This window comes from Magallana gigas, chromosome 3, assembly GCF_963853765.1.
Source record: "Magallana gigas chromosome 3, xbMagGiga1.1, whole genome shotgun sequence".
Lineage (NCBI taxonomy): Eukaryota > Metazoa > Mollusca > Bivalvia > Ostreida > Ostreidae > Magallana > Magallana gigas.
The window spans coordinates 31,134,338-31,158,143 of NC_088855.1; the positions used below are offsets into that span (position 1 = coordinate 31,134,338).

General features: G+C 35.1%; 4 protein-coding genes across 4 annotated transcripts; 3 read left to right on the forward strand and 1 right to left on the reverse strand.

The window, feature by feature from the left end:
* The first annotated feature begins 60 nt into the window (after nucleotides 1-60).
* Nucleotides 61-4,033, forward strand: LOC105322332 (ribosomal RNA small subunit methyltransferase NEP1). The gene is made up of 6 exons (XM_011420984.4): nucleotides 61-215; nucleotides 309-410; nucleotides 1,699-1,840; nucleotides 2,094-2,152; nucleotides 2,277-2,426; nucleotides 3,071-4,033. Exons 1-6 carry the CDS (start codon nucleotides 96-98, stop codon nucleotides 3,182-3,184), a joined length of 687 nt encoding a protein of 228 aa, XP_011419286.2. The 5' UTR covers nucleotides 61-95; the 3' UTR covers nucleotides 3,185-4,033.
* A 313-nt stretch (nucleotides 4,034-4,346) lies between these two features.
* On the reverse strand, nucleotides 4,347-8,822 carry LOC105322333 (blastula protease 10). The gene is made up of 10 exons (XM_011420985.4): nucleotides 8,595-8,822; nucleotides 8,186-8,495; nucleotides 7,733-7,868; nucleotides 7,564-7,627; nucleotides 7,246-7,449; nucleotides 6,999-7,128; nucleotides 6,526-6,645; nucleotides 6,291-6,388; nucleotides 6,091-6,194; nucleotides 4,347-4,690 (listed from the first exon to the last, which is right to left on the reverse strand). The coding sequence occupies exons 1-10, from the start codon at nucleotides 8,658-8,660 to the stop codon at nucleotides 4,543-4,545; spliced, it is 1,380 nt and encodes a 459-aa protein (XP_011419287.3). The 5' UTR covers nucleotides 8,661-8,822; the 3' UTR covers nucleotides 4,347-4,542.
* Nucleotides 8,823-11,434: 2,612 nt separating this feature from the next.
* On the forward strand, nucleotides 11,435-16,041 carry LOC105322335 (protein LZIC). Its single transcript, XM_011420986.4, has 6 exons — nucleotides 11,435-11,574; nucleotides 11,998-12,097; nucleotides 13,889-14,024; nucleotides 15,020-15,118; nucleotides 15,268-15,445; nucleotides 15,777-16,041. The coding sequence occupies exons 1-6, from the start codon at nucleotides 11,556-11,558 to the stop codon at nucleotides 15,833-15,835; spliced, it is 591 nt and encodes a 196-aa protein (XP_011419288.3). The 5' UTR covers nucleotides 11,435-11,555; the 3' UTR covers nucleotides 15,836-16,041.
* A 5,177-nt stretch (nucleotides 16,042-21,218) lies between these two features.
* Nucleotides 21,219-23,350, forward strand: LOC105322336 (chitin deacetylase 7). The gene has a single exon (XM_066079322.1). It carries the CDS (start codon nucleotides 22,158-22,160, stop codon nucleotides 23,322-23,324), a length of 1,167 nt encoding a protein of 388 aa, XP_065935394.1. The 5' UTR covers nucleotides 21,219-22,157; the 3' UTR covers nucleotides 23,325-23,350.
* Nucleotides 23,351-23,806: the final 456 nt, after the last annotated feature.

A 23,806-nucleotide genomic window follows, 5' to 3' on the forward strand; every position in this document is an offset into this window, starting at 1 on the left:
GATTTCGTTTTGTCGTCTTGATTTGTTACATGCATACTATGTATGCCATGCAAAAAACGAATATTACAAGTACAAATTACTGGAAAGCAAACAAAATGGCTGCCTCCATGGAACACGAGAAAAAAGAAAACAAAGTCATTAAAAGTGTCCCTAAGCAAAGTAACGAAAAGAGATTAATAGTCGTTCTTGAACGAGCATCATTAGAATCTGTCAAGGTATGTAATGTCTATCGAATTCGTTTTAGTTGTCAATTAAAACAGAGAACGATAAAGTTCGAATTATCTCTATGTTTAATGTTTTTGTTTTAGGTTGGCAAACAATTTGAGCTGCTGAATTGTGATAAACACAAAGGATTAGCGAAGAAATTCAAGCGAGACATCTCCCTGTGTCGTCCAGACATAACACACCAGGTAATTTAAAAATTTGTAGATCATTAACATGCAATATTACTGTACAATATTATTTCTTCGGGTTATGGATGCTAGTTTTACAGTAATTTTCAGGTTATAAGTTAATGTTTTTTGCCACGAAACCACATGTTCGTTGGTTCTGTCTTGTAGCAGATGCTCCAAAATATAATGCCAGTATATCAATGTTGTTCGGGCTCTATATTGTTCCTGTGGTTCCCAGTCAAAATGATATATGTCGGTCATGTTGGTATATTCCTTAGTTTTCTGAATAATCACCAGTTGCTTAATTTATTACATGACAGAACATGTGTTTGACTGAGAAAAGTATAAACAATTATAAACAAGCATTCTGAGAGTATTGCATAAGCAATACACGTCCCCTACTGGTGTGTAGAAATTTGTGAAAACAATGCACTGTTATGCAGAATATCATTGTTTACCGTCTCAACAGACCAACCCATTAACGAACGCGATTGTAATAATTTTAAAAAAAACTGTCGATTTAATGTACAACAGAATGCTTGACACTATTGCAGGGGTGTCTCTAAAAATTGAAGTAGAAGGAGGAAATGAAAAAGTAGAAGGGGTCTGGGGGTCTTGCTTATTGCTATATTATGTTTAAAATGCAAAAATAGCCGGGTAATCAAGGCATCATAGGCGGGGGAATTCCCCGCCTCCCGGGTCTTAGAGACAACCCTGCTATTGTACAGAACTTATTTGTTTGTTAGAAACCATAAAAGGAATGGTCCAAGTAATGCACAATATTATTACTGACAACATATTTTCCTTGTTTATTTGATACACACCGAGCCTGATAACGAACCCGAACATTAAAAAATTGGAATATAAAAGATTAATTTTCTTGAAAATATGTCAACAAGATGCTACAAAAGTGTAAATTTGATCTGTAGTTTGACATTTTGAAGCTGTTCAGCAAATTTCATATTATTCCTCAAACGCATAAAGAAAAAATGTGTGGAAAACTGAAGTGGTACAAACAGATGGATGGACAGACAGACTGACGGATGGACTGACGGTCGCAGAAGAAAGCTATAGTCCCCTCTGGTGAAAACCGGTAGGGGACTAATAAAGTTGTATATTTTGCTGTATGAGTGTTCATTAACCTACACTGTAAATCAAACTTTCTTAAGAAAGAAAGGAGTGTTCACACATTTTTATTGGCATTTGTTTAAACATGATCTTAAATAATGATATTAAATAACAAGAGTTACTTCTTTGTGGCATTTACATTTATTTCACTTCATGTATTTTGTTTTACAATTTTCAGTGTTTGCTGATGCTGATGGACAGTCCATTGAACAGAGCAGGACTTCTCCAAGTTTATATACACACAGAGAAAAATGTCTTGATAGAAATTAACCCCCAGACCAGAATTCCTCGAACATTTGACAGATTCTGTGGACTCATGGGTAAGTTACATACATTCGTTTCAATCATATGGAAGTAGTCCAACTAAATGAACTTGGTTAGAGAATTAATGATCATGTGAACAAAACATAATACACGAGAACTTTCTATTTTTAACAAATAATTACTTGTAAGTTTGTGTTGGTCATTGGTCTTTTCCTAATTACCAACCTTCCCTTATTCGTTTCTCTTTTATTTATCATTGATAACTTATTGAGTTGATAATTTTAAAAATTAAATGTTTCTAATTTTCAGTCCAGTTATTGCACAAGTATAGCATTCATGCTGCAGATGGACCACAAAAGTTGTTAAAAGTAAGTACCAGTATTCATTTTTTGCAATTTTACTGGGATATTTACCTTGCATTCAATTAGGAATCAACAGTATTGAGTGCAGTTACTAGTCTAAGCAACTGTGATGATGATCTTCTGTTTCCAGGTCATTAAAAATCCAGTCAGTGATCATCTCCCCCTTGGTTGCAAGAAATATGGAACCTCATTTCATGTCGAAAAAGTCACCAACCCCCGGGACATTGTTCCAGAAAAAGAGCCTGTTGTTGTTGTAATTGGGGCTCTCTCACATGGCAGTGTAAGTCATTCAGAGTTCAGAGCAATTTTTTTTTATTCTTTTGATTCATACCTTTTCCATAATGTCCTATTTAGTCTCCATACGAGGATCTAAAAGGGAATTTAGGACCCACCTCTCCCATGGAAAATTTTAACTTATTTATTTATTAATTTACATAGTAAAAATACAACAAAATATGTTTCAGACCCCCCTGGCCACTAAAATTATGCCTCTGACCTCCACTGAGGAAAATGTTTTGATCACAGCATGCATGCATAAAACCTATGTTTATGATTATAAATTCATGTAAAAAAAAAATTGGGTGTATATTCAGTATTAGCCATTTTATAATTTTTGGTGCAGTCAAATACATTGAAAAAGGAAGCATGAAATTTTTTTCTTGACACTGCAAAATTAAATTGATAACTGTCAAATTTTCAGGGTTTTCAGGTTTAATTTGTTCTAAATTTCTTAGTATCCATTTGCGGAGCTTTTCTAGTTTATTGTGTAATGATGATAAAACGACATACTTGACATATCAAGCCAACTTCCTTTTGATTTGATACCAACTTAATCCAAATATATATCTCCCTCCTCGGAGAATTGAACTCTGGGAAATAATCTTTTTGATTGAAGTATAGGTCTTTTTTATCATTGTTTTGCAGGTTGATGTGGACTACATTGAAGATTCTATCTCCATTAGCAGTTACCCCCTGTCAGCTGCCCTAGCGTGTGCCAAGATCTGCTCGGCGTTTGAAGAAAAATGGAATGTTGTCTGACCTTGGCTGTCAAGGTCTTTTCATTATGCTCTGCTGGAAGGTGTTTGTCTTTCTGTTATGCAATGTGCATTAATCTTGAGGTTTAACCTTGAAAAAAATCAACCTTGGGCTATCAATCAAGTCCCGATATACCTGTACCCCATTTTTTTCCCCGATACAGGTGACCCAAAAGGAATTAGAATGTCTAACACTTAATCTGCTAAAATGTTAAGTTTATGTCTTCTTTAGATACAAAATGTAAAATTGTAATTAAATTTTGATAATAAAAATGTTTTATGTTGAAGTATTTTGTTAGTTAGTGGCTCCGTCTTTAAGCAGTATCATTCATATTGAATACACATGTATATTGATAAGTAAACAAATCCTTCATGGCACATTTTTCTCTACCATGACTTCTTGTTCTGTCAGAAATAACAGTGCATTTCATCTGATTTTCATCCTGGTTGGTATATGAAAATTCTATTTGAAAATTGTTCCAAACAAGATTTTATTGAACCTATATCTTTATTTACGTAATGAATCAGGAAAAATTAGATTAAATGGATGTTTTATTTTATAAAATGTACTTCTTCATCTTGATACATATAATGGAAACATTTTCATTTAAATTAACGATGTTTGGTCTTATATATTTTGGAAGTAAGGGTACTCCTGCAAATTTTGTGTGTAAATTTGTTGACAATGCATTTGTACAGCTTTGCTTGTATGCTATGTTACACTTTGTTGGTTCTTAAATATTCATGTTGAAAACTTCTCAGCTTTTTGCGAAATATAGTACATGTACTTCATGTATAGTATTTCAGATTTCAATGGAAATGCTCTTGAAATATTAACGGGTATCTTTTTATTCAGTCATACAGTATGATAAACTAAGGTAGTATGTGTTCTTTTTATACATTAACAGTAAATTTTATTGATGAATGTATATTCTCTTTTTACCCATTATTTGTTCCCAGAGCATAAAAAAAATTGAGGAGCCAAATTTCTTTACATTTATAAATGCTTAATAGATGGTAACCACAGTTACTTAAAATTTGTAGCCTACAGAAAAATAACTAAGTAGTCCACAATCTTCTCTACATGTATAACATTATTTCATATAGATGGCTATAAACCTTTTAATTCCGTTTGAGTTTTATTAAAATTAAGTTAAAACGTCAAGTATAAATGAGTAATTTTATTGCAACAAAGAAAAAAATTGTAAAATAAAAAGTTAACAAAATGCACACGCCTTTTGAGATTCATTTGGATATATAAGTGTACAAAGTCTATAGATCACATGTTAACATGGACATAGATCATAATTCTCTTGGTCAAAACGTCATCATCTCGTTTGTTGACGTGAACTGAACGCGACTTTAGTGGGAATCAATGTCAATGGTATGAATGCTGCAGTACTCGATTCGGAATCCCCGGAAGTTCGTGTTTTGGTCGGAAGTGAAATGCAGGAGAAGTTTGTTACTGCTAAAGTAGATTACTTTGTCTCCAAAATTATTTCCTGAAATCCTGAAATAAAAAAAATTAATTCACTATGTTTTCTTATTTATTTTATAAATGATATCTTTATTTTCTAAACGGCTCTTTTCAAATAAAGCAATTGGTCATAAAAGTGACTCGGGTATTCAATAAATACGAGTATGAACTTAAATATTTTTAGCTGCAGATCTGTAGCTCTCTGGTTGAAAAAATTCGGATAGACAAACCATAGAGCTACAGTTCCAAGCGTTGTAAAAACCTCCGATTTACGCCGCCGTTTTTGTGTCGCTCGCTTCGGGAATTATATCCGACTTTAAAAGCATTCAACCGCCTAAAAAAATTGGATTTATTAATTAAACATATAGTTTACCCTAACTCTGCTAACTTTGTTTTCCTTTCAATGGTTCACAACGGCCATCCTTCGCCTTGGAATGTCATCGTTTTAAAAAACTCGCCTTATGACAACCATGTTTACCTAGTAGCGAGATCTCGGGTGCGTCGATTTACCCAAATGAACCCAAATTCAAGCGGAAAACAATTATAATAAAATCCTCATAATTTAGGGAAATTTGGAAAAATAAAAGCCGAAGGTCCATAACAATAATTAAAATTATTTTAAAAAGTTGTTTTATTTTTATATAATATATATATTTATATTATTTGAATATAATTACATACATTATATACTTTTACAAATCGAGATAAAATGCTCATCATTATTTTTCAAAAACAATTTTTAAAGATATACTGAAATAATTTTAATTATTGTTTTGGACCTTCGGCTTTCATTTTTCCAAATTTCCCTAAATTATGAGGATTTTATTATAATTGTTTTCCGCTTGAATCGCCATTTGGGTCTTTATTTTTCTTAATAACGGCTAACAACCCCATGAAATGACTAAAACAAGTGATAATATTAGTAATAAGGATTTTATTATAATTGTTTACCACTTTAATCGCCATTTGGGTCAATTTGGGTAAATCGACGCACCCGAGATCTCGCTACTATAGGTAAACATGGTTGTCATAAGGCGAGTTTTTTAAAACGATGACATTCCAAGGCGAAGGATGGCCGTTGTGAACCATTGAAAGGAAAACAAAGTTAGCAGAGTTAGGGTAAACTATATGTTTAATTAATAAATCCAATTTTTTAGGCGGTTGAATGCTTTTAAAGTCGGATATAATTCCCGAAGCGAGCGACACAAAAACGGCGGCGTAAATCGGAGGTTTTTACAACGCTTGGAACTGTAGCTCTCTGGTTTGTCTATCCGAATTTTTTCAACCAGAGAGCTACAGATCTGCAGCTAAAATATTTTAAGATTAAACTATGATGTATCAATCTCAGTTTGATTCTATAGAACACATGATTAAAATGCATCGGATTAGAATATTATTCATTAATTATTATTACGAAGTGTTATAAAGCTTACCTCTGGCCGACCCTTTCCGGTCCGTACACCCGGATGTCGAGAATATCGTACTGATCTTCGGTGTGGAAGTCCCGGAAGGTCAACTTCAGGAAATCGAACGTGCCCTACAGGACAAGAAAGTATGCATTATTATAATTATCTCGGGACACGAGGTTGTCTTTTTACTCACTGGATTGAAGCTATCAAATTGAGTTACTTACTTCGATCAGCCAATGGCATTCAGTGTTACTGTAGTAGTCGTTGGGATAATTTGGGGAAAGGATTGTGCCGTTTTCTCCTCGCAGTGTTCCCCCGCAATCTTAAATGTCAAAGAATGAAACAAAGTGGAAAAAAATGAAAGAGGCTTCTTTAGGGATAAAACAATCGAACGAAATAAAATGGTTGGAATAAACAATTTATAGAACAAATTTATTTGAAAGTGGTTAAAATACTCACTAGGAGTAGATTTCGCCACTTCGTCGCACGTGAAGCCACTGATCCCGTACGGACAGATGCAGTTACAGTTTGGACCGATAAATCCACCGTTCTGACAGACGAAATTGGTTCTACATCTTCCTGTGAATCAGAAGAAAATTGCAAATCTTCCCATAAGTCTTTAAATGCAGTACAATGCAATAACCCACTACGTGATTTGATCCGTACTTTCTATATACATGTATATGTATCAAGTTTTGGCAGATAATTCGTGTGATAAACATCGATTAAAATTTACAGATTTTTCGACACATAATTGCTACCCGGTTAACCATAAATGACATTCTACTTATCAAATGCTACAAACATTGCTATGCATTTATCATATTTTGCCCTATGTGGACTCAAAAAGAGTGTTCTGTTAGAAATACTCTTTGTGTAATCAAATTTTTGAGCAGTTGTCTATTGGTAATATACACAGGTAAGGTACTCACGGTCACACATATAGGCCTCGTTTGCCAGTTTGATGTCCAGAAAACTCGGCCCGTCTCTCTGTCCCATCCAGGACTGCACAAGCGTATCACGTGCTACTATGGTTTTAGACTCCCCGTCTCTCGAATATGCCTGTTGCACAATGGATTTTGAATACTATATGCCGCTATATTCCTTTAAGATTGACTAAACATATTTGACTGGAAACTGCTTGTCATAAAATGAGCACTGTGAAATGTAAGGGGTTACCTTGTCACTATAATGCATCAAAGATCCAATGTCGTAGGTCAAATTGTAGGTGTACACCTTTTTGTTGGAATATTTCTGGAAGTTGTTTTCTTTTCCGGGTATGATATTGCCATTAACGATTTGAATGTGCTGGTCTCGGTCCGATCTTGATTGTTCGTGAACGAAACCAAACGTGTGTCCAAGTTCGTGGGCAATACTACCAGCCTAAAGTAACATAACATTGAGTTAATTGCAATATCTCTCTCTCTCTCTCTCTCTCTCTCTCTCTCTCTCTCTCTCTCTCTCTCTCTCTCTCTCTCTCTCTCTTAACTGACGTACCCCGCATCCATTGGAAACGTTCACAACTTGTTGTCCTCCAATGCGACCAACCCTGGATTCGCACCTGAAAAAAAGATTACTTTTGATAAGATACTGTACGTCTCAACAGAGGCTTTTTATTTACTTATTATTTGGTCAATGTTATGAGATTTGGTCATTGACATCTTACCCGTCGACTGTTTGTTGAATGGTGACGTAATCATTGTACTGTCTCATATTTGCCGGTGTTCTAGCGACAAAGCGGATGCAAGTCAGCTGTTCCCACATTTTTATGGCAGCGTCAAGGTTGTTGGAAACGGTAAATTCTACCAAAAATACCAATACGATTGCAATATTTTGAAAAATTATTAGGGAACGTTTTCTCCATAAATTGCAAGATTACAATAAATGAACTAGGAACCTAAAGAAACCTGTATGCAACTTTCAGATTCTGTCTTTGATTACTATAAATCATTTGGTAGGGAATCTTATATATGCCAAAAATAAGTTGAAATAAAGAATGAAACGGAGAATTTTGATAGTAAAAGTAAGCATTATGGATTTTGAGGTAATAATATTTGCAAAATTGGAATATAAAAAAATAATGAAAAAGACGGTTTTTTTAATTGTTCTTAAAACTTACCCAAGCTTCGAGTTTCGTACGGAATGACAGCGTTTGGCCAGTAATATCTCCCGTCAGCAACAATTTTCCGCGTCCTGATGGGGACCCCGATCCGCCTCCTCAGTATGTCCATTTTTATGGCCCTCATTTGAGCGGGAGTCAGGGACATGTCCGACTCGAACGTCCACGGTTTGGGGTTGCGTTCGTCGTCAGGTTGCTGCCTCACAATCTGCTGTTTCGGTTGGTTGGGTAACAAATTGTTTGCAGCAGGTCTTGGAGGGCTCATTCCGACATATACATTGAAAAAATTATGGAGACCAACGCCAGCACCCTATAAACATTAAGAAATTATTATTTTCTTTGAAGTGCGGAACTGATTTTTTTTATTTGGGGGGCAAAATGTTTTAATTTTTCCGTTTAGCTCACTTACTGTTAAAGGTGCTCCTGTTGAAAAAACTAAGAAGGAAGCTGCAGTCACCAAAAAGAGTAACATCATTTTGCAACAGCTATGCGTTCCTTTTTATTTGCCTGTTTGTGTATCGCAAGAAGGTCTGAATATATAAAGAGTCAAACAGCAATAAATAAGTCAACTAAAAGAGTTCCCTAGTAGGAAAAATCCTTCAAGAATGGTCTTTGTGACTAGTTACAGTTATTGGTCCACTTTCGAGTTTCGGTTCTTTAAATACTTATTCTGCTAGCTTATCATCGCATTGAAATCAACCGGAATTGTCGTCATATATTACGCTTTCCGCGCCTGTGTTTGTACGGGCCACGTACAAAATGTTTTTGGGTGGAATTTAATAATTGATTAGTCGAGATAAAGAAACATAGACAAGCCCTTGGTATGTGGTCATACACGAGATAGCCTTCTTAAATCAACTGATTTCGACTGTTATTTCTCAATTAGCTTGCTCCATAATGGACACTTTTTGATAGTTTTGGGTGTTTTAGCAGTGCTTCGTAGCGATGCAGGAATTTGTATTTTACATACACGTACGGTATATTACCTTGAAATATCGAACTAGGGTTGCAAAAGCAGAATTATATCTTATATTAACCCAGCGATAATTCTGCTATTAACGGACTTAGCCCCTATTTGACGTCTTCGCTGTATCATGAAGAGATTTCCTCCCATTTTTTTCACTCCAAACCAAATAAATTACTTCCAGTCGGCAAAGTAAATATGAGTTTTTCTTATCGCATAAGCACATTTCTAATTAAACTTAAATGTAAATAACAACAATACACAAGAAGTGAATTTACGGGGCGACATTCCAGCGCTTGCTGAGAAGCGAGGGCCATGGTTCATTCACGTTTAGCTTTTCTTCAAGACGCAGGAAGATTGATGTGAAAAAGATGCAAATTGCATGCGTGACAAAATAAGGGACGGGACAGTTATCACATCCCGTCCGAGTGATTTTATCGGAATGAATTCGGTTCCTTGTATAAAGTTTGTTATCATTGTCGATGTCGTGACTGTCGATTTATAGAGATGACCACCATTTTAACCAAACGTTATACAGACAACTTACTTGTAAAATGCAGTCCTTTGGAAAAAGAGTTATTGATATTAAAGAGGTTCGTTACTCTCTCTTTGAGTAACTATTTTGTGTCACCTCTAGTCTTAAAATTTTGCCTTAAATATTAATTCTATTTGCATATGAATATTTGAAAATGTCCAATAAACCATATTGAATAAAATTGTTAAAAGAAAATTACCTATTTACAGATTTTAGTAAAGCGACTATTTTTGTGGCAGAAGGTTTAAAAAAGGAAAATTGCTGCTTTATTTATGCACTGGAAACCTTTGCAAATTTTGCAAGAACTAAATATTTTTCATTATTCAAGTACATGTATATCTCTAGAAGCTATTGAGAACGTTTCCGAAGGAAAACTCAAAGCCGTTCACTCATTTCACTCGCAAAATGATACACCGCAGATGCATTCTTTTTTCTCTTTTTAAAAAACAGAAAACCGTCCTTGCAAATATGTAACACCGTCCCGTGCGTTAAATTCATTCAAGTTGTGTATATGCGTTTTCAATAACTATTAATAAACTATGAATTACTAGTAGTTATATGAACGATATTATTATAATAAAGCCTAGTGGTACTAAACAAATGCCTTGTTTTTGTCATTTCGAAGCCATCTTTAAACTTGGTGATATTTTTGGAACGTGCTGAAACATGCATATTTGCTATATAAAAAAAAAATTAAAGTATGGGCGGCTTGAGATTTTTTTTTGGAGGGGGGGGGGGGCTATTGTTTGTTGGGTGGTATTTCAATTTTCTGAGAGATATAAACGTTGGTATATATAAATTAAATCGCAAAATGTTAACACGAAAGACATCTAACAGCGACTTTGGACTTGAATTGAAAAACACCTAGGCACGCAATGTGGTAATTACTATATAAGAGGGTCGGCAGACGATTTTCAAAATTTGTTACAGTTTGCTTTCAAATGTTTTGTGTTTCTTTACTGGGTTGGGTTTGTTTTTGTTTTTTTTTTGTGTGGATTCTTTTTGTATTAAATAATTAAATAATTTTGTTTACGGGGGGGGGGGGGGGGGGAGGGGTGTCTTTGGTTGAGACATGGTAGTATACTTGGTCGTATATAAAAAATGTGAGGGAACATTTAGTTATCTTCACCTTTGACAAACTAATGGTATATGTGGCTAATCAAGTAGAATATGTTCATAGCTCTCTCTCTCTCTCTCTCTCTCTCTCTCTCTCTCTCTCTCTCTCTCTCTCTCTCTCTCTCTCTCTCTCTTAAAACTAAGAGAATCCGGGGGAAAACCTTTCATTACAGAAACAGAAACAGGTAAATCAATATAATTTGCCCTATTTTCCACAGGTGTTTGAGGACAGGACGCCCCAACCACCCCCCCCCCCACCCCTCCCCAAAATATCTAGACCCCCGTGCCTTTATTCATTTTTTCGAGGGTCTAGATACTTAGTAGTGACCGGGAGCTACAGACCTGCAGCTAGATACTTATGAGTGGGGGATGGAGGGGGGGGGGGGTTGGTTGGTCCTGTCTTCAAGCACCTGTGCTATTCAATTTCTTGGGCTCAGTTTACGTTAGGTATAAAACTTTTGGTATGTTTTATATACATACATCAATAAACATGTGGGGGGGGGGGGGGTCGTAAATGTATGAAACTCGGAGGTGAATAACGTTTTTCACTCCAAGTTGCATACTTTCCGAATTTTTTTTTTACTCAACCCCTGAAAAAAAATAACAATTCGGAATTATTATGTTTGCGGTTAGTTCACTTTCATCAATAGCGTTAAACGTAAACTTCCGATATCAACAAGGAGCAAAGTCTTGTGAGAAAGTGTCCGTTGAGTTTTAGACAACTTGTATACGTTTGACAGCAGAATTTTACTAAAATGAGCTCATCTCATCACAGTATGTACAGTTACTTCCATTGAAAATTCACTGTTTAAATAAATTGTCTTTTCACTAATGTTATAACTGTATGTGGCAAGAGGTGGGAGGGGTATTCTCTTTGAGAAGTGGACAGGTATAGCTTACATCTAGGCTATGCCTGTCCACTTCTCAAATGAGAATAGTAGGAGGGGTGAACAGGTAGTACATTATTTTAAATTCTGTGTAGTCATTACGTACAAAAAATTATTTATGTAAGATTTTTTGTTTATTCCTGTATTTGTGTATAATGCTGCGGAATATCAATGTCATGTGTTTTGATTGTTGGTTTGGAGGATGAATTGAACACTTGACATTTTGAGACTGGTGACAACATTGGTAAACAAGTTTCAAAGTTGATGCAGAAGGAAATCTATATATCATCTTGCATTTTTTTTCTTTCAGAGAGCACAAGGGGCCAAGAAGAGACCGAAAAACTAAAGAGTAACTTAGAAGAGCAACTTGATAGATTAGTACAACAGTTAGCTGATTTAGAAGAAGCAAAGTATGTTGAAGTTATTTGGTATTGCCTTATTTTTTGCAGTTATAAAATGTATTTCTCACAGACAGAAGAGTGAACAGGGCAAACAAATCAAGAACTACTAAAATACCGGTAGCTTGAACTGCATTGCATAATTACTAGTACATGAACACATGTTCACTCACAATGGTGCCTCCTTTGGTCACAAGCTGATATGAATCTCAGATCTACTTACATTGTGACCATGTCATTTGTTGTTCTATCATAACTAGGTTTATGGTAGAAGCATAATCAGATACATTACTGCTAATAGAATCAAAGTGCAAAAAAAAGAAAGAAACCTCCAAAGAAGATAAATAAGGAAGGTTTTTTGCAAGGAAAAGTAAAATATTACCCTAACTGTTTTTAACTGGGTTTTTTTATTCATAACAGGTATGTTATTTTTATAAACAAAATGTAATATAAAAAAAACCTTAAGAAAATCTATTGCCTTATACTGGTGTCTTAACAAATATTTTAAATAATGAAGATCCCTTGTTGAGGGAAGATTCCTGGAACCAGGGTGGGGCTCTATTTGGGAGATGCAGAGATATTTTTTAATTACATCACAAACGGTTATCAGCCAACAATATTTTTATAAAACATATGGTATTCTGATTGAAACTGCATATGTAGATTAGCTTTTGCCATAAGACAATGGAAGTCATAATGATAATAATAACACCAGAATTATTGAGAATATTTGTTCTAATTTTAATAAACAAGAAAAAGACTAGAAACTGCAGAAAGAAACTAGAAACATGATTTATCTCACATTTTGGAAACAAATATGACACAGGTTTAATTTTTGTTTTTAATTTCCTCATGATACACATACTTTAGATGCTTTTTCTAGATATGAATAATTTTGGGTAAGAGTTGGAGACTTTTCAATAAAATATTCAAAATAGTTATATAAAAACAAGTTAAGATTGAAAAATAAATTTTTCTGAAAAGAAAATTGGGTGTATTGAAATTCTTACCAGTTCAGAGATTAAAACAAATTTAAAAAGAAAATTAAAACAAGATCTTAAAAAAATTATTCTTGACTTTGATTTTTGGACAATTTGCTTACAAATCATAATCACTAGTTTATGATATTAATTTAAATATCCTTCTTAGAATCGTAATATACTCAGGCCATTTTGTTTAAGTTCCTTTAAAAGCAATTATTTAAAGATAAGAGCAATTACGTTCTCCATTTTATAACTTTCAGTTGATAAAATATTTGTAAAATGTTGGATTAAAAATATATTTTCAATTTATTTAATGAAGCTAGCATTTCCCATTTATATTCAAATGCATGCATAAAAATATGTTGAATATGTTTTTTATTTAACAATTATTTTGTATACCGTTATCTCTAATTGAAACTGTAAAATAAAAATCAAAGATAACAGTACGCACTCTGAAATATGGGGAGAAATCCAGGGAAATAGCATGCCATGAAAAACATGCTAAGAGTAACACAAAATAAAAGACCAAGTGCAAAAACATTGTTCTTATCTGTTTAATTGCAAACTGCTTTGCCAAGAATAATTAAGCAAATGATTAATCTGTCTATTAAATGTAGATGGGTCTACAATCTTCTTTTTCATGCAACTTTTTTGTAAATGATTTCCTGTTACCTTCAGTATTCCAAGGAACTTGTATCTATATTTGTATCAGTTTTATGATATGGGAAAATACCATGAAGTTTGTATGCCTTAGACAAGGTTTATTTGGGATACAGTACAGTTCAGTATATGTAATTACAAACTTCTCTATTTGAATCAGAGATGACCTGGATGCTGATGAATATGAGGAAACAAAGCAAGAGACAATGGACCAGTTAACAGAATTCAAGGAGTCACTAGACAATATGGTGGGAGGAAACCTCAGTCTTGTGGATCAACTTAGCGGTATGCAGTTGGTAAGTTGTCAAATATTTGATGAAACGCAACAGAGCTTCGTGTGAAAGAGATTAAAATGCCTCTATAGAGTGCCTCATGTGTTTACGCTTTCAGTGATTTTTTTAATTACTGACATTAAAGATGGTTTCTTTAAGAATTTGAAGATTATAAGCAGCAAGACAATACCTGATATAAATTCTTGCAATATAATTTTGTTATGCATGATGTCATATTTATGATGTCAGTTTCACCATAAGCGAATTTCTAAGTGCATCATTTTTTTTTTTAAAATTTTACCTGCAATATTTGATTTAAAAAGAAAATTTGAGGGAGGCTTTTCTTTTGTAACTGTTAATTTTCCCAAAAGAAAACTAGGTTAAAAAATACCCCAAGGCTTATATAAGTTCAATTTAATCTTGCAAAAGCAGTGGCATTCATTACTGTATTAACGTATGATGCCATAATGATGCAAGATACATGCATTTCAATTCCTAATTAATTCCAGAGTTGATTAAATTCATTTATTTTTAATCAACAAAGAGGAATATTTTTAGTCTGCACCCAATGTAAATTGGATGCTTTTAAAAACGATGAAATGAAAATTTCTTTGCACGCAACTCTAATGATTGTAATTAGTGGTGGGTAGGTGTAATGAACATAATTCATGAAACAACCCTTGTTGTATAATAGTCATTATTGTAACTTTTGCATGAGTTTTATTTGTTGAATCAGCTTATTAATCTACATTTTTATGTAAAGAAAAAAACATTACATGCAATTTATCTTCTATTTTTGAAGCAGTAGTTGGTTTTGTTTTTTGGGGGTCAAATTACGCTTAATTAAATATTTTAATTAAAAAATTATGGCTTTATAGAATTTTTCATTGCTTCAAATTGTCATTGTTTTTTCCCTGTTAATATTGATAATATTTGCAGAAAATTTGAAGAGCCCTTAAAAATTCATACCAGGTATACACTCGTATGATTAATGTAGATTTTGTCTTTCTTGCTGACAGGCCATCCAAGCAGCCATTAGTAAAGCTTTCAAAACTCCAGAGGTCATCAGAATGTTTGCCAAAAAACAACCTGGCCAGCTTCGACAAAGGCTAGCCGAGGTATTGAACATAAATCATCCTTTATATACCCAAATGATTGAATGAAATTTGCACTCTTTCAAGTAAAATCCAACTTAAGATTGTCTTGATGTTCATTATGAAGATCAAAGTATTTCATTACATGTACATGTATCATGTTTTTGCCACAGATACGAAGAGATGAAAAAGTGGGGAAGCTGTCTGGTGACGTTTCCACTCAGCAATCTGTTGAAATCCTAACAGCGTTGAAGAAGCTGGGAGAGAGCCTTACACCCGAAGAAGAGTCCTACCTACAGAGCAACTCTAGCGCCAGTCTCAAGCAATTCGAACAAGTGTCTGGAGATTTAGGTATGACTTTACACATTTAGTTTCACAGGATTGGTTTTTTTTTCCTCAGCTCAGTGCAAGAGTTATTGTTCTTTGGTATCAAAATGTCATCCATCTGGGTTTTTGTAGCAATAAAATATGCTCAATTTTATTACTGCTAAATACATCCTGTGATTTTATCTTTGTTATGTTAAAGAGATAGAAAAAAAATAATTTAATCAATATCATTAGATAGATAAACCCCATCAACAAACAGTTTCACATTTCATTCATGGTCTGATATCTAGGTATTGGATCATATGAAATTGATTCACCTGAGTACCGGTAATTTTATTTTTTTATTATTATGCAGCCTCTGGTGATAAGGTGTTGGCTGTAGCTAGTTCACAGGTGAAGCAGGCATCTAAATAATCCTGGGAATAAGCCAGACCGATCATCATCCCCCCTAGTGTCACCTGACAATACATCACTACAACATTGTCCAGATCACAAGGAGAGCATCTGTTTTCAGAGTTAAATTGCAAAGATGCTTCCTTGCCTTGCAGCCTGATCCAAGGAATGTTATTTAAGGACAGGTGAACTTTATTAGGATCCTGGGTCGTTTATTTTTTGAAATACCATACCTTTTTGTACTCAATTAATACCATTTTAAAATCTGTAGTTTTCATGTAATCAACTTTTTAATGCATCTTTTATGTTAAATAGTGAGGAAAAAAATATGAATATGAATTTTAATGTTTTGTGAATGGGTTGTGAGTTAATCAAATCATATCTTCTTGCTCTAATCATTACACATTATTTTAAAGAAATTTCCAATCGCTCTATATAATTAATTTAATCTCTTACTAATGGATTAAAATATTCAAGGCCACCTTTCAACTGTGTTTCAAAAGTATCACCAATTGTTACTTTGTATAAGCATGGGTTGTTTTTTTTTCTTCAAATTTTACATATTGAATTCAACTTATCAGTCTCATATTGATTTGATATGAAATGTGTATACATGTACATGCAATTACTGTATTTAGTAAATGTTCTGATATTTATCTTGGACTACAATAATGGCATCAGTATCTCTTCCAAATCTCGTCAACTACCGGATGCTGTCCTGTTTTTAATTAGGCCAATGTACATGTAATACTTGGAGGACATTGACATTTGTCATGAGAAATTGGAGTGATTTGCATATGAAATTCATTCATTGTCATTTATAGGCATTTGCTGGCATTTGGATGTGCGAGTGCATAATAGACTGTTTTGCGGGCTGCTTGCTTGTGATATTGTTACATTAAAAGTTTAGACTTTATCAATTTAAACTTATCTATAACAGTCTAGACTGTTATAAATAAGTTTAACTTGATAAAGTCTAAACTTTTAATGTAACAATATGATATGAAATTAAATGTTTAAATTGCTAATGGCAACATATTTCAATACATGAACTTGTGAGAGGAAAAGATGTATACCTGAAAAAATTGATTTAATAATTGAAACAGAAATCGCTACTTTGTATGAAAAAATATGTTGTCATATGTGATAACCATATATTTATTCCAAAGATATGCAAATAAAATGTTGGTAAAAAAAGTATTTTTGATTTTGTGAAATTTGCAATGTTTCAATTGACTTTCTACTGTTGATGAGATTACTAGTTTGTTAAAATGCATTTTACAAATTTGAGGGATTTTTGCGATGATCTATTTCTCGCTATTTTTGAAATCATATTTTAATTTTAGTATTTTTTCTCGCAAAAAAAAAAAAAAACTCCAGACAGAAATGATGTCTGTGTGCGCCATAACGTTTTTAGAATAGTAAAAATTGCTTTCGTAAAAAAAAAAATTATATTACAGATGTTTTCTACTTCCGCATAATTCGCATTACGCGAAAATAAAGGATATACGGTGTTTTGATCTATTTTTTGATTTTTTAAATTTATATATGCCAGAAGTGTTCCATAAAACAATAATCTTGAGAAGTACATGTAGTGTGTTATTGTACATATAATGAAATAGAGAATAAGTACATGCATTGTTAAAAACTGCTTCTGTTAAATACTTTTAGATCGTAGTTTTGGGCATTATGATAATATACCCAGTACCATAAATTACGCGATGAAATTTACACACTTGAAATAGCAATATAAATGGCATCGTTTTAATCTATCTTTGTTGGGGGTGAAGATTAAATCGAGAAAAGTGTCAAACTTGCAGACAGTAAAGTCATCCTCACTACTTAACACAGTATTAAAGGAGGCTTTCATTGCTTTAGGGGGGACCCTGCAAAGTGTTATCCCATGACGGATAATGCACGGTCGAGATATACTCCTCACTCCCCTCCAAGATTATCAGTTATAATTATTAAAGCATCCGGACATTTATATTCTCGGCGCGGACAGTACACGGCCTTACAATGTGGGAAGATTAGATATATAATTGAGTTTCAGTGTTCCGCTCCTTGGGTCAGTTTTGCTACAAAGGAAAACCATCATGACGTATTAATGGACTATTAATGCCAATACACACTTCCAATCTGAATAATCTCACGTCGGGGGCCACATGTAGCATGTCGGAAAACCACGCTACGTTTTCCCCGGCGATGGACATGAATTCCGGGTGTTCGCGCGCTTCTTCTCTTGTCTGACGACGTACAAGAGAGCCCGATGATGCGTTTTGCACATTGGCACCTTCTTTAATGCAGGGGATGAGGAGTTGCTTTCCTTCCTTTTATCGCCGCATGGCTTCAAACCTGTTTCCCCGTTGGGACGTCATGGTATCTATAGAGTACCAGGGATCTTCTGGTTAATCTCACTTTTACTTATTTCTCTGTGATTGCGGATGTTACAATGTTTCCAGAATCAATAGCGTAGATTTAATTGGTCTTTGACTAAGAGTTTGCTAACCTTTCCCCTGAATTACTCATAGAGACAGAAATTGAAAGTTGAGCCAATGCCATGATATGTTATCAGTCTCTAAGGTGCTATGATCAGTACTTTGATTGAAATTTGGTCTTTGCCTGCACGGGTTGATGTTATTAGCAGTTAGAGTTTGGAAACAAAGAATAAAGAGAATTATTAAGGGTTTGTAATCAATTCTAATGATTGAGTAGCTCCGATATAATAACGAACAGGGGAATAAGTGTCCCATACTGGGTTTTGATGTTGAAAGTGAAAAACTTTGCTCATCCATTATGGTAATGGGATTTTATCAATTTAAAGAAAGACAGTTCACTTTTTTGTCGATCTTTCACGAAGATTCGGCACTGACAAACAATCTGATACAAGTGACATGAAAAGATAAAACGGAAATTATATTCTTTTTAATGATATTGACAGCCCGTTGCCTGGGGGGTTAAATTTTCGAAATACTAATTGTCGTTCTTCACGTGCAGAACAAACACATGTCACATGTTCAGTCCGAGATTTCGGCGAGATAACTCGAGATGTGTCGCCAGTCGTCTGTGTTTTGACAAAAATTTTATTGCAGCAATACATTTCATAGATTCCTCTAGAACAATTAATCTGATTAACACAAGCGGTTGCTACAGGACAGTACCGAATTTATTAACACCTTTCCATTGTTTTCGCCTGTTTGGAAAAGGTGATGCACTGCTATGGGCCGCGAGCTTTATCACGGCGCTGCTGTTTGTTTAAATTCAGAAGCACGTTTACAAACACCACTTGTTTTAAGTGCACTCTTTGTTTTACTTAACCCGTACACGTTTCGGTTATTTTTTCTTCCTTTGTTTGAAAATTAAATGAATAAAAAATGTTCTACTCCCTACTCCCATTCACTTTCGGGCAGGAGATATCAAACGGTCTATGATTTACAAAATAAAATAAATATCTGAATCTGGTAACTTGACCATGAAAAAATGAAAGTGAAAGTTTTCTATGGATGTCTATTATTGTCTGTACATTTTATTTCAATATCCTTCTCCTTTTTCTTTTTAGGAAAACATTCTCGACATTCATTTACTGTGTAATTTATAGAGAGAGAGTCGATAATTTTGCTATTATAACATGAAAGCTTATAAATCTATAAATATTCTTCTTAAATGAAGGGTGAATTTATGAAGTCCTGCAGAAATCTTAACTTCTTATGTGATTTCCTTTCCCGTTCGGACAGATTTCTGTGGCATAATCTACCAATTCTAGGCTGAGAACTAGACTTAAAACGCCATTTCCCGCCTCATCACCGTATTTAATTTGGTTCATGGAGCGCTTGGGCCCCAGTTTATCAAATCGATGCATAGACAAACCCCTGTCATTAGGAAGATAATATGTTAAATAGTCGTTTATCAAACCCGACGTAAAATGTACAGTTACTGGGATCGTTCATTAGTAATTGAGGGACGAAATAACACGTGGCCTGTGGGATCTGACACTCGCGAGAGAGCCCCACGGGCTCGTGGCATGCAGCTCGTGAAAAATGGACTAACGTTGGACCCAGCACACGGCCGGTTGATGAAGTGGAATACAAGATTGATGACCGCTGTCACTCGGGATGATCAGACGTCATCGTAAGAGACCGAAGCAAATCAACTTTCTCGCCTCTTTTTAAGAAGATTTCTAATTCTTTGCAATAACCAGAAATGAATGTGGTCCAATAATTAAAAAATCCGTTATTTTTTAGCCTTCGCGACAAAAGTTCTGATTTATTGAAGCTCAGTTAAACATTGAACCTGCGAATAATATGCAAATAATTATGCAAAGATCATATAACCGGGCAAAGAGTATGGACAATAAAACAGTAGAGAGTAATGCCATGATAATTAAGCATTGTGCATGGTAGCATTCTTGAGTGTTAACTTTATAAATCAAATCTTTCCTCTCGCAGACGAAACAAAAATACCCTTAAATTAAACAGAAAGAAAATCGTGACGTTTTGTCAAATTAGTTTCTGCGTTTGTAATTTTGCGCAATAATTAGATATCTTTAATGGACGTTCTTGGGGCACGTGTTAATTTTTGTTGTCACAGTGATGTGGCGATTAAGGGAGAAATTAAAAAAAAAAAGAACCCAGCTTATGTGCCAGTATTGAACAGCATCCGAAATTTCTGAGTCATTGTTAAAACATTCCTTGAAATAAGAATTCATTCAAAGAAATGAAGACTCTATTTTCAACATTATTTAATGTCATGTTACGTTCGGTTACCATTGATAAGATAGAAGAATTTCATTGCTACAGCTTCGACGAGGGAGAGATTAATGTGGCCTTAACTCAACCACATTCGCCTATTTTAAAGACATTTCCCCCACAAGAAGATTTTTTTTGTTGATGGCAGATTTCAGTGGGTCGAGTTCCGTCACAGTTTGCTTTACGATCGACGTTCCTTGTAAATATTATAAACACGGAGTCTACTACAAGCACTTGACAGATGGACACAACAGCCTTTTCTTGTAGGTATAAATTTGGCCGTTGCGACACACTCACTATATATCCCTACTTTGTATGCCAAATACGTCCCCATACTGAATGTTTATCAACAGAGAAAAGTTTTTTAATATAATACCATGGTTTATCTTGAATTTGGCATAAAAATATAAAACAGACAGACACTGAAACAAACCAAAGAAACCTAAAAAAAAAAATACCCAAAGAATCAAGTTTATTTCTATGATTAGTAAAAAATCACGACGATTGGAGTAAATGACTGATGACATTTACTCCTTATATCCTTTCATTTCCTGAGCATAAAAAGCAATCCCATCCTCAGATTTGATGCGCATGGAACACACAAAGTGAAATGGTCTGTTTGAAGGTGTCATTAAGGCCTATTTACGTTTCATCTGGGAGAGAAAGAGGAATGGGAAAAAACCCTATCCTCTGTCTATTGATAAATCCGAGAAAATAGAGCTGCAGAAAAGACATGCTCCGATGCCGGTCTTATCGAGACTTTATATTTCGTTCGTTCTTCATTTCCGTCAGGAGGGGAGGCAGATTGGCGCGCCCGTCGCACCTGACGCAGACTTAGTGTCCTTATCGCGATGGGCTAAGTCGTCAGAACGTGTGACCGTACATATGGCTGATTAACGAAAAAACCTGGGTAGCGTTGTCACTTTGTCATTCGTCGTTACAGTTAGTGTGCAGATCCTATTTACCTCACGGAATACGTTAATTGGAAAATGCAATTAATGTGTACGAAGAGCATGTCCTGAATACGATACCGAAAAAAAAGATGTCGAGCGCAATGTGGCTCCTGAGTCTCTCTGTTTAGTGTGAGTGAGGCAGGCAGCCTCTGGCGAGCAACGGTACGTTATACCAGGGGGCGCCTTTCACTTGATTCCCGTACACCGGCCAGTTGAAACTCAACAGGCACCTGTGCCTTGCTGCTTTAATGATTGACACCAGTTTTGTAACACGCGCTGATCCGATCAGTTTAAAAGAGAAATCCGGAGAATCAGATGTACATTGCTGATAGGACGCAAGCACAGATTACCAGTAATTAGCCAAAGGAGAGAGGGAGGAAAAAATATTGCTGCCGAATTTTCAGTTTCCCAGATTTATTGGAAGAAAAAAAAGTTACACGTTTTATGCCATACCATCCGTGACAAGTTTTGAGTGATTGGCAGAAGGGTTGAAATTTTAACGTTCATTCAGTTATATTAATTACCCAAAGTATGCGAAACACTCTATGTTCTGTTCATCGGATCCTACAATAACAAAATCTGTTATAATGTGTGCATTTTGTGGGCTTTACACAATTCAGTAGGCAACTGGTGAGAGTGATAAAAATGTGGATTTATTTTATTTTATTAATAGTGCAATTATTCCATTTTGGTTGTGGCGTTAAACTTGGCACGTGTTATCAGGATGGAAACTGTCGTCTGCCATCTTGTTTTTGCGGTGGAAAAAGCGCGCCCGGAAATCTGGAGCCATCGGAAATTCCACAGATGATAATGTTCTCGTTCGATGATGCTGTAACTGGTGAAATTTACGAAATGTATGAAAAATTGTTTTCCCGGGGTCGGCTGAATCCCAATGGATGTCCGATCACCATGACTACGTTTGTTTCCCACAATTTCACGGATTACAAGTTGGTGCGGTCTTTATTCCGGAAAGGCCACGAAATCGCTGTACACAGCGTTACTCACAGAACTCCGACAACGTTCTGGAAACAGGCCTCATATAACCAACTACAGTACGAAATCGTAGAGCAACGGAGCATTATTGCTGAAAACGCAGGAGTCCCTGTCCGGAATATCACGGGTTGGCGGAGTCCGTTTCTACAGCCATCAGGTGACATACAGTTTACATTGTTACAGGAAAACGGATTTGAATATGATTCCACTTTGACTATTGCAACTGAAAAAGGTTTCAGTGCCAAAAGGTGGCCAAACACCATGGATTTCGGATGGCAGTTGGACTGTAATGTTCTTCCATGCCCATTTGGAAAGTATCCCGGAATGTGGGAAGTTCCGGTTCAGATGTTAGAAGTCGGAGATTCCGGAAACGGATGTCTCTACGCAGATTCCTGTCGTCCGACGACCATGGAGGAGGCATTCCAATTGTTTTGGGTCAATTTTCACAACCACTACACGGGGTCGCGATCGCCCCTATTTTTTACTATGCACCCTTCGTGGCTACGAGAGGAGCACAACATGAAAGCATTGAACTATTTCTTTTTGACTATTTTACATTATTACCATGATGTGTATTTTGTGACATATCAGCAGCATTTAGCGTGGATGAAAAATCCTACCCCGCTTTCGGACATCCTCAGGTTTGCGCCTTGGAAGTGTGACCATCTGCGCTATGAACCTGAAACAGACAAAGATGGCAACGGCCATAACGGAGTTTCCTCCATATCTAATTGTTTTCCATATTTGTTCCTTGTCCTCTCTACATTTCCATTGTTTTACACAAAAATATTTTTCGACAAGTATTGTCTTTTATATTAAAAGAGTTATCGCCTATAATTCTGATACATTTTTGTTGGCTCTTTTTTCAGTAGAAACAAGCATTCTGAGAGTATTGCATAAGCAATACACGTTCCCTACCGGTTTGTATTATTCTATGAAAGCTTCGAAGCAAACATCTATTTCAAAACTATTATAAACGAGATGTTATGCTTTAATCAGAGATCAAAGAACAGAGGAAATTCAAACACCGAACCCGATAACGAACCCGAACATTAAAAAATTGGAATATAAAAAAATAATTTTCTCGAAAATATGTCAACCAGACGCTACAAAAGTGTAAACTTGATCTGTAGTTTGACATTTTGAAGCTGTTCAGCAAATTTCATATTATTCCTCAAACGCATAAAGAAAAAAAGTGTTGAAAACTGAAGTGGGACAGACAGACAGACGGACGGACTGACGGATGCAGAGGAAAGCTATAGTCCTCTCCGGTGAAACCGGTAGGGGACTAATAACATTAA